At 38.4% G+C, this 11444-nt stretch overlaps 1 protein-coding gene across 1 annotated transcript; it reads right to left on the bottom strand.

Annotated features, from left to right (window-relative positions):
- Positions 1–10317: 10317 nt before the first annotated feature.
- On the bottom strand, positions 10318–11223 carry TAS2R16 (taste 2 receptor member 16). Its single transcript, XM_027540333.1, has one exon. The coding sequence runs from the start codon at positions 11221–11223 to the stop codon at positions 10318–10320; it is 906 nt and encodes a 301-aa protein (XP_027396134.1).
- Between the last annotated feature and the right edge of the window lie 221 nt (positions 11224–11444).

Raw genomic sequence — 11444 nt, 5'->3', positions numbered from 1 at the left:
ATTTTACCTGCCTTGAAATAATTCCTTTAAAAAGATTATCTCTTATCCTTGAATAATTTTCTAAAGGAAATTATCCAGGCGAAAAATAAAGAAAATACATGTTTGCTACCAGCTTTTCACTAAAATTTACTATAAGGTGAATTCAATATTAAGTTTCTTCTATTTATACTTTGAGAAAGGAAATTATAATTTAGCAGCACCCAGGCAGCTCCTGGTATTTAATATTTTATTGTTAAGCATCACATTGATCATGCCTTGATCATCAGCAATGATTAGCTAGTAATACAAAAATGCTGATTAGGATGAGAAATTGTAAGAGAATGTATTCTAATACTGTTTCCCTAATAATTCTGATCCAAGAAATCCCATGAAATTTGGTTAAAAGTGCACATTCTAGCAGCTTCTCCGGAAACTCTGATTTGTTAGTCTGGAATTGTTCCCAGAAATCTTTCTTTAAAGAAGCTAGGTCATCGACCTTCTTCTAATCAAGAAGCTTAGGTCAAGTAAGGTCAGAGGACATTGCTACAAGGTTAGATCTTCCTGATTGGTGGTCATCATTATAGGCTTTTTTTCTTTAACATTTAGGAATTACAGAAAAGGAAGAGGGGCTGTGTTCTTCAGGCCTCACATTGTGGATGCTTCTGATTTCTTCTTTACATAGATTCCTGCCTCTGGTAAAAGGATAGAGATGCTTGATTTAAATCTGTTCCATCACCTTAGTTCTTTGACTGGTGTTTAACCATTTTTGGCTTAGATACACTGAATCCTTAGATGGGTCAGTTCTGTTTTATACAGCAGATATTTTAACCTCCTTGCAAAAAATATATCTCTGACCTCCCCCACTCTGCCCATTTTATACCTTGGGATTACTAAGTTGATGTGTTAGTAGAAAGAATTTGATGCATAATACACTTCTCTCTATAAACACATGTGCTGTGCTCTGTCACTTTGGTCATATCCTATTCTTTGTGACCCCATGGACTGTAGCCTGCCAGGCTCCTCTGTCCTTGGGGATTCTGCAGGTAAGAATACTGGAGTGGGTTGCCATGCCCTCCTCCAGGGGAATCTTCCTAACCAAGGTCTCCCACATTGCAGGCAGATTCTTTACCATCTGAACCACCAGGGAAGCCTATAGGCACATATACAGAAGAAAAAAAAAATTTTTTGATGAGTGTTTGGTACAGTAGATAATTTTCAAACTGAGGTGAGGGAGATTCCACATGGTAGTTTTTAAAATTTCATTTTATTTATTTTTGGCTACCCTGGGCCTTTGTTGCTGCACACGGGCTTTCTCTAGTTGTGGGGAGCAGGGGCTGCTCTCTGGTTGTGGTGTGCAGGCTTCTCATCGCAGTGGCTTCTTTTGTTGCAGAGCACAGACTCTAGGGCAGGCAGCTTTCAGTAGCTGCAGGACTCAGGCTCAGTAGCTGCGACTTCAGGGCTTTAGAGCTCAGGCTCAGGAGTTGTGGTGTGTGGGCTTAGTTGTCCCTGGGCATGTGGAATCTTCCCAGAGCAGGGTTTGAATAGTGTTCCCTGCTTTGGCAGGCAGATTCCTAACCACTGGACCACCAGGGAAGTGCTCCAGATGGTGTACCAGAATCAGGAAAGGGGCACACAGTTCGAAAATATTCTCAATATTAGAATATGATTTTTTTATTTGTAAAAAATAAAGTTTTAAAATTTATTTTATAAATAAAAATGATTTCTGTGCTTTTCGTATCAGCTGAAAGTGCAACAGATAATTTTTGACTGGTGGAGATATGCAGAAGATTAAGTGATTTTTAGCAAGAGATCTCCTTCTAGAGGAAATATGAGGAGTGAAAATTTAATTTTAACAAAAGAAGATATTTAAAATCAAAAGATTTTAAATCTAGGATAGACAGCTTCTAATAATTCCTTTCAATGTTAAGGTTATGTGATTTTTCAAACATTCAGAATCTCTTGGTTGTTTTTTTTTTTAATAGTATTCTAATCCCTTTCCTGCATTTCATTCTTCCTACATGCATGTTTGACTGTAGTATACATAGAGTTAAGAAGGAAAAACCTTGATGTTCTACTTGATTCTAGAATGTAGGAAGCAGGGGAAAAAAAAAAAAGCCATGCTCCCATCTATCAATGAGAAAAGCTGGATAAATGACAAATTTGTAACTTTCTCTGAACTTATCAGAGAACTACAGATACAAGGAAACTAAATAATCTAAACTGATGGAGGGACAACTTCCTCCAAAGAGAGAAGGAATGTGTGGAATGGATCACTTGTGCAGAGCAAGGCAGAAAGAGATGCCAGCCACCATTCTTATACCCTGACAGTACAAATGACACAGCTGTCTCTAGACACAAATGTTATTTATCTCAGCCTCTACAAGTCTACACAAGATGTCTGGCCTTCAACAAAAAATTACAAAACACACAAGAAAAATGAAATCATTTTCAAGAGACAAAGAAATGACCCAAATGTTGGAAGTATTAGACAGGGAACTTCAATTGCTGTTTAACAATAAACTTTGACTTAAACACACTTTCAGATTTACAAAAGAGTTGCAAAGATAGAACAAAGAATGTTAATAACTGTTTTCCCTGATTGTTTATTAGGATATATAGGGAACATATACACCTGTTGGAAAGAAAGAAAGAAAGGGAAGTCGCTCAGTCGTGTCCGACTCTTTGCGACCCCATGGACTGTAGCCCACCAGGCTCCTCCATCCATGGGATTTTCCAGCCGAGAGTACTGGAGTGGGTTGCCATTTCCTTCTCCTGGGGATCTTCCCCACCCAGGAATCGAACCCAGGTCTCCTGCATCATAGGCAGACGCTTTACCGTCTGAGCCACCAGGGAAACTAAGGGTCTAATGTTAATGATACACTACTATTAACTAACTTCTGAAGCTTATTCAGATTTCACTAGTTTTTCCTTAATGTTTTTTTTTTTTTTTTTTTCTATTCCAGGATCTTACCCACAATAGCACATTGAATTTACTCATTATGCTGTCTTGGTCTCCTCTGGTCTGTGAGAATTTCTCCAACTTTCTGATAAACTGGACAGTTTTGAGGAGTACTGGTTGAATATTTTGTAGACTGCCCCTGGACTTGGGCTTGTCTGTGATGTTTTTCTCATGGTTAGACTAGAGTTTTAGGAGGAACATCACAAAGTTTAAGTGTGGTTCTCACTTTTTTATAACAAGGGCCCATACTATCTATCAACATGCCTTATTGATGAGATTAGCTGTGATCACTTGGCCTACGTAATATTTTCCAGGGCTCAGTTGTTTAGCTTTTTACTTGCTGTTGGGACAGAATATCAACTTTCAATCTCCTTACATGTGGAAGAGAAAACTGGAAGTTCCCATTGTATTTTTCTAGAAAATAATTTATTTCATCTTTATTTTAAAACTGTTTGCTTAGAGTTTTGCAAATGGTCTCATAATTTTTATTAAAAAGTTCTTATGTTTTAGTGATTATTTCTTTTTTGCTATTTAAAATTTTGTATAATTTTGATTTTTCCTTTTATTTCTGGATTAAGTTAGCTAGTGATCCGTGTACTGTGTTTAAATTGTCAACTCACACTTTTCAACTTTATAAGCATTGCTGCTGCTGCTGCTAAGTCGCTTCAGTAGTGGGTGACTCTGTGCAACCCCATAGATGGCAGCCCACAAGGCTCCCCTGTCCCTGGGATTCTCCAGGCAAGAACACTGGAGTGGGTTGCCATTTCCTTCTCCGATGCATGAAAGTGAAAAGTGAAAGTGAAGTCACTCAGTCGTGTCCGACCCTCAGTGACCCTGTGGACTGCAGCCTTCCAGGCTCCTCCATCCATGGGATTTTCCAGGCAAGAGCACTGGAGTGGGGTGCCATTGCCTTCTCCTTATAAGCATTACTGTGTATAAAATATAATCAACAAAAAATGTACTGTGCAGCACAGGGAACTATATGCAATATTTTGTAATAATCTACAAGGGAAAAGAATCTGAAAAGGAATATATATCTGTGTGTGTGTGTGTGTGTGTGTATAATCTCTGACCATGCCTCTAAGTGAATATAAAAGGGAAATTCCTTTTATTGAAGAACATATATATCTTCAATAAAAAAGAAATGGACTCATACTACTGAAACTGACACAAAGACCAATGAGGTTGAGGTGAGCATAAGCATGCATGTTAATTAAATAATCAAGATGTCAGGGAAATTTCACCCTAAACTCAAACTATATGATCTTAAGTCTGGGTAGAGACAACTGGGACTGAGAAAGAAGATGGGAGAAATGAAGCTCATAGAAATCAATATGTTAATATTTATCAAGTGTCAAAAACATGATGATAACCTCAGCTGCACAGTAGCCTTGCAGTCTCTCTTCTGTGTCTCAGGGGATGCTCTCAGAAGGCAACAAAGGTGGCAGAGCAGTTGGTGTGGGTATCAGACACTTTCCGAATCTCCAGGACCTGTCCCGAAAGTGTTGCCATGCTGTACTCACGTATGTCATGGATCCTCTTCTTACTTGTACCCATATTTTAGGACCTATACATTTTCCTTTTATGTCCACTTAGAGGCATAGTCAGAGACTATCATAACATAAAATGCCAAATCATAATAATGAGTGAGCAAGAGAATATAGAGGAAAAACTGGAGGGATTTGTATGAGCTTGTGACAAATCTCTCAGATGATAGCTTGAAGGACTTATCAATAGGACTAGAAAGCTTCAAGTTGGTTGACCAAACATGCCCTTGTCCCACTGTGGGCAGACCTGGAATAATATCATCAAGTTCAAATCTCTTACCTATTTTTTCTCTACTTAACTATTTTTGTTTGTTTGTTTGTTTGTTAGTTTATTTTGAGACATGTTTTATTTCTCATTCTGAGTAACATGTTACAATCTGGACTTTGTCTAGACATTAATCTTGAGGTTTGATGGGAGCACATTCTACCCACCCTTTTTCTGGTTAATTCTTAGGTTCCTACATTTAGAGCAGAGGTAGGGAGCAAAGTTGATTTCTTGATTTATCCTTCAGAAGACAGTCTTATTTCTAAGTTCTTGGAGTGGATCTCATTCAAACCATCAAATACTGACAACACCAATCTGCCAATATTCTCAAGAAATATCTACCTACACACTCTATCTTTAGACTTTAAGAATGAGGGCTTGTGAAACTTATCTTCCCTCTAATTTTAAACTTAAATTTTAAGATCTATTTTTTCCTGCAAATGCAAGTGATTATTCCCAGTCATTTTGACTATATCTTTGCTGTGTTTCACTTATTAAATTAGCATATTTTAATAAATGTTAATCTTAAAAAAATCTAACATTTAAATCTTAGTTTAAGATTTAAAGGAAAATTTCGGTCATGATATAGGATTTATCTTTTATCTAACCAATGTGACCTGTCATTTTTGATATATTCTATCTAAAAAAAATATTTGAAGAAACTTGGCACTGCAAAAAATATAGTTTATATAATTATATCTTTGCCACCAAACTAGCAAAAAGTCAATTCACACTTAGTATCAATTTTGTAAGCTTTATTAAAAATAGAACATAATCCTAAACAAGTGTTTGGGAAGTTTGAGATACGGCTAAAAATGGTGAATGAATCTAAAGGATTCTATTAAAAGCTCTGTCTAGAAAAATCAAAGATGATGCTTTTCCCCCTCCTATTAGGAAGCATTTTGACATTATGAATAGCCACAGGAATAAGTTATCTTGTACTGATTGTAAAATATATTGTAGATACTCCTGGGGGCTTTATGGGAAAGTTTCCCAACCCTCTCCCTTAATATGTGTTTCTGGAACTGAAGTAAATCTAGATAAATTTTTTTAAAAAGATTTACAATTCCACGTATGTTATGATTGGTTTTTGACTACAATACTTCTCATGCTATTACCTTTGATGGTCTTTATTTCTCTTCTGCACCTTTACCTTTATCAAGAACAATTTTGGAAAGAACTGGACATAGTTTATGATAGAAACACAAGAACAATGGGGGCTTCATAGGTGGCTTAGTGGTAAAGAATCTACCTGCCAATGCAGGAGACCAGGAGATGAAGATCCAATCCCTGGGTCAGGAAGATCTCCTGGAGTAAGAAATGGTAACCCACTCCAGTATTCTTGCCTGGTAAATTCCACGGACAGTCTGGTGGGCTACAGTCCATGGGGTCGTAGAGTCAGATACAACTAAGCTTGCGCACACACAAGAATAATGAGGACCATTAACACAAGGACAGTAACACCTTTAACAAAGTATAAACACAAACACCAAAATGGGAAAAAGAGCAGAACTCAGAGTTCTACTCATGAGTAGAAACTGAAACTTATTGTGCTCAAGTCCAAAATTTAAGGTCACTCTGTCTGGATTCAAGTAAAGGGAATCATGAAAGCTGTGGTCGTGGTAAAACAAAGGATTATCAGAGGCAAGCCTTTACCTTGGCCTTTGGTTTAGTTCCTTCTGAGAAAGGAATTCATCTCAGGGTCGATTTATAAGGAGAATGTAATACACAACACCTGATAACAATCTCAGAAAACGTAGGGGCATTTAACATCTTATTGACTTTTATGTCTCCTGTAACAATTTTATTGAATAGACAGCTCAGAAGAAACAAGTTTTTCTCCAACCTTGCCTTCAAACATGTACCAGAGAGCATCATTTCTCACCTCTTCTGAGTATTATAGATTCCACAGGTTCCTAAGAATAGCTCCATTTTGATTTATAGTATAAAACTATAAATCAACAAGTAGAAAGCTGGAAACTTTAGAAGCATGCAGGAACCATATTCCTGAACAACAAATGGATCAAAGAAGGAATCAAAAAGGAAATTAAGAAATATCTTGAAACAAATGAAAATGAAAACACAATCACCAAAATCTATGGGATGCTGCAACAGCAATTCTTAAAGGGAAATTCACAGTGATGAATGTATATGTTTATGAAAAAGAGCAATGCTAAATAAATAACCTAACTTTACATCTCACAGAGCTAGGAACAGAACAAACTAAGCTCAAAGTAAGTAGAAAGAAAGTCATAACAAAGATCAGCATGGAAATAAATGAAACAGAGATTAGAAATATAATAGAAAAGATCAGTAAAACTATTAGCTGCTTTTTAAAAGATAAAATTGACAAACCCAAGGGAAGAAAAGACATGAACGAGATCAGAAATGAAAGAGGAGACACTACAAATGACATCACAGAGTCACACAGGGTCATGAGAGATTACTATGAACAATTACATGCCAAAAATTAGGTAACCTGGCAGAAATGAATAAATTTCTAGAAACATAAAAGTATCCAAAACTGAATCATGAAGAAAGAGAAAATATGAACAGATTAATAATGATTAAGAAGATTAAATCAGTAATTAAAAACCTCTCAACAAGAAAAAACCAAAGACCAGATGATTTTACCGGTGAAGCTTATCAAACATTTAAAGAATTAACACTAATCTTTCTTGAACTCTTCTAAAAAAGTTAAAGAAGAGGAAACACTTTCCAAGTAATTTTATGAAGCTATCTTATCCTGATACTGAAGCTAGACAAGAACACTGATGCACACAAATGTTGAAACCCTCAACAAAATATAAGCAAATCAAGTTCATCAGTGCACTGAATGGATTAAACACCACAATGAAGAGGAATTTATCCCCAGATACAAGGATGATTCAGCATGCACAAATCAATAAATGTGATATTAATAGAATGAAAGATAAAAATCAAATGATCATCTCAGCAGGTGCTATGAATAATGAGTGTTATATGGGATAGCCCCCTGGTGACTGCTAATTTAAGCTCTCAACGGTAACTTTGTTCTTGCTCCAAACACCTCTGTTATTCTTTGTAAAGTATCTCCCTATTAAATCCTACCCATCTTTTTCCAAATTAAAACTCTTCAAGCCTTTAAAACTTACCTCTTGGTTTCCATCCCTTTTCCTTTAATTCTTAGGTCTGGTATTAGCCAGCAGTATGAACTTAGGTAATTCACATGACTTTTGTAGCTCTGTTTCCCAGGATTGGATTATCATGACCTACCTTGTCCAGTTGAAAATTATTAAATACATGTGGAAGCTCTTTGTGAACTATTAGGTGCTACAACGATAAGGGGAGGTTGTTATTTCTGTGTCTTCATTTTATTTTATTAATTTCTGGATCCCTTCCACTGGCTCTTACATCTCCACCTCATGCATATTCTGGATACCTTTTCCATTGCACCTTCCTCCGAAGAAGACAGTGAAAGTATTACAGATATTTAAGAGCTTCTAGAAGAATATCTCTGTATTTGATAGTTGGGAGCAGAGGAAGAAGGCTTTTATTTTGTCCATTTTCTCTACACATATATGAGGAATACAGTTTCTTTCAATTTTCTGAGACTTTAGAACATGCAATATGTGGATACAAATGACCAATAGCAATCACTCAAATTTCAGTTGCTTTTTTGTCCCACTTGTTCTGGTAGGCTCCCAAACTCTAGCAACACACCAGCCCACCAGTCTCCTAAGCATTCCTGGGGGTCTCTGATCAGATAACACAAAGTTGATTTCTACCTTCTACTTTTCTTTTTTCTACCCAGTGCAGTTTCATCTAGCTATGACTCTGCTCAATTGACATTACTGCATTCACTGGGTCCTGTCCCACTTTCTGCTACAGTTGAACCATTGGGCTTTGGGAAATGCCAAATGCAACAGCAGAAACGTTACTGAGATATATCAGATGGAACAGAGTCTTTGGAAAGAGTTCTTTCAATTTGTACTTATAATCCACACCCTTGGTTTCAAATATGAATTCAAGAGATGATGAGACAAATCAGAGTGATAGACCCAAGACCAGGTCAGAATTTCCATTTCCTTCCAGGACTAAGCCTTCTTTTGTAGTCAAACTTGAGATATCTACTTTCTTAAGTCTTCTCATGGCAGAACCAGAAGTTCAGTTCACCAGACATCCCTAATATGTATGAGGTGAACAAAGTGTATTCTTAACTCTGACATCAGAAAGCTTTAAGAGATGAAGCTGTCCTTAGGAACAATATGTGGATAAGTGCCGGAGCTTATGGAAGCTGAGACTCAAAGGTCAGTGAGTCGTCAGTTACCAATTTTGTTGCTGGTGGATGAGGGTGGAGAGGAAAGAAAGAAGGAGATAGATGCCATGAGGGTAAGGTAAGACTTGGTCCTACAAAGATAAGAGTATGAGAGAAACCTGTGGGATTGGGGAAGCTGAAAAGGACTTGAGTCCTAAAGGTGATTTTAACTAGATTCCTGCGTAGTTCCTATATTCTTGTCCATTTGGAAAGAACTTTAGACTATCAGAGAGCAAAGAAGATTATAGAAGGCTTAAGCCAATGTCACTCAGATTTTATGAAGAGGAGTTCCTGCTGACATCTGGGTTACGCATGGAAGAAAACCAGCTAAGCCTCAATCTGGGAATATTTCTAGAAATTTCATACCGTCTTGTAGTACACTAAAGAGGCAAGAATCCAGCCAATAGAAACTGTGTGTGTGTGTGCACGCGTGTGCGCACACGTGTGTGTGTGCTTAGTTGCTCAGTCGTGTCTGTCTCCTGTGACCCCATGGACTGTAGCCTGCCAGACTCCTCTATCCACAGAATTTTCTAGGCAAGAATACTTGAATTGGTTGCTGGTTCCTATGCCAGGGAATCAACCGGTCAAATTAAATTGCCAATATTTGAACAAATTCCAAGATGAACCTAGATTGGGTAAGTCATCTCCTTTTCTGAGAAAAGTGTAATGTCTTAACAAATGAAAATGAAAGAGTTAAAATTTGATTTGAGTATTAAAAGCATAAAGGAAGAGACACAAATTTGGAAGAGACACAAATAAGGAAAATCATATTATAGGATAAAAGTTCAGAAGCAGCAGAGAGAGATATTCAAGATCTTTTCCTGACTAAAGTAGGGAAGGTAAATTAAGGGGTTAGTATGGAAAACATTCAGGGTATGGGCAATAAGCTTTATAGGGAAGAGACTCATATTAGTCAGTGAGGAATTGGCAGTCATAGAGTAGGTCAAATAAAAACAGAATGGGGACACCATGATTTCGGGTCTCTTGTGTTGAATATACCAGGAGAAAGATCCCAGAGGTAGAGAGGTAGGGGAAGCCATGAGAGAGTTTGCACCAACCTGGGGACTGTGGACAGGAGAAGGGAGCAGTGGCACAGAACAGAAGAGCTTGGTTGTTTGGAGATAGATGGCTGTGGGCAAAGAGAATGAGGCTGATGTTTATGGTTTCTCATTGTCACACAGGGGATTGTCAAGATCCTGCCAGTTGGGTTATTGGTATTAGTTGTATCCGTGCAAAAGCTCATTTGCGCAGAGGTCTTGTCCGCTATGCCTCAGGCAGCTTCTAGGCTCCAGCACCTTGCCTTTAAAACTCTTTTCAGTTTGACACTGCTCAGCATTAGTAAAGTAGAATGAATAGAGACTAATGCATAGATGATAGCTTCCCAGGCCCAGAACCAGGACTCTTTATTAAATAGGACATCCAATATGGAGAGGAGCACGGTGAGAAAATAAAAGGTGAACAAGATGAGGACGATGGCAAGGGACCTCAGGGCGGCAGAGTGAGCTTCCCGGCTGGAGTTGGAGCAGCCTGTGTGAAGGTCTTTCATCTGCTTCAGATGTCGGGATAATAAGGCCATGAGCAAGACTGTGGAGGCCAGGAACAGGAGGAAAGGAATAACCAACACAACTACTTTGTGCAGTGTGGAAAAATCCCACAGGAACGCCTCAAGTCTCTCAAGCATGGTGCTGTTTCTAGGGAAATGCTTCATGGCGATGAATTGAATATCAATGTAATAACTAGTAGCTGGAAATATGGTAGACACACAAGAAATCAGCAGAGAGCCCAGCAACAGCCGAGGAACCCATCTCACAATTCTCCACTTCAGCCAGAGGAAGACGGGGTGGCTGAAGAAGGAGACTTTGACACAGTAGAAGACAGCAAGCAAGCTGGTCAACCAGAAGGAAAGGATGTTAGTAAATTCCCAGATGATCCCGAAATACCAAAAATTGTAATTAGGGTGGAAGTGGGAACCAAAGTTGTACAGCATCGATGACCACAGTTGACAGAAGCGGCAGATGCCCAGGCTGATGAGAATCATGTCCGCAGGTGGCAGCCTTTGAGTCTGCACCCACTCTCTGCCCAGCGCTACAACAATCAGGCTGCTCTGCCCAGTTATTGTCAAGAACTCGAGCATATAGATAATCATGAAGAAGACAGAGAGTTGGCTGGTTGTCATCCTTCTATTCCAAAGAAACTTCCTGGGCATGTACTGAGAATCTCTGCCACAGTTTCCAGTTTGGGACCAGGTTCCTGGCCCCATTAGTGTTTCATGCAAGAAAATACCTCCCTCCCGATGCAAATTTTCCCTGGCTCATTTTTGACTTTGCCATTTTCCTAGCTGCAGGATTTGCTTATGCTTTGCTTGCTGGTTTGTTATCAGGCCTGGATGCAGGGAAA

This window comes from Bos indicus x Bos taurus, chromosome 4 (genome assembly GCF_003369695.1).
Source record: "Bos indicus x Bos taurus breed Angus x Brahman F1 hybrid chromosome 4, Bos_hybrid_MaternalHap_v2.0, whole genome shotgun sequence".
Taxonomy (NCBI): Eukaryota; Metazoa; Chordata; class Mammalia; order Artiodactyla; family Bovidae; genus Bos; species Bos indicus x Bos taurus.
This window is presented reverse-complemented; position numbering and strand designations above follow the sequence as displayed.

Bases quoted from the DNA above. Each gene is read 5' to 3' on its own strand.
- TAS2R16 (XM_027540333.1), bottom strand. From the start codon at position 11,223: ATGACAACCAGCCAACTCTCTGTCTTCTTCATGATTATCTATATGCTC.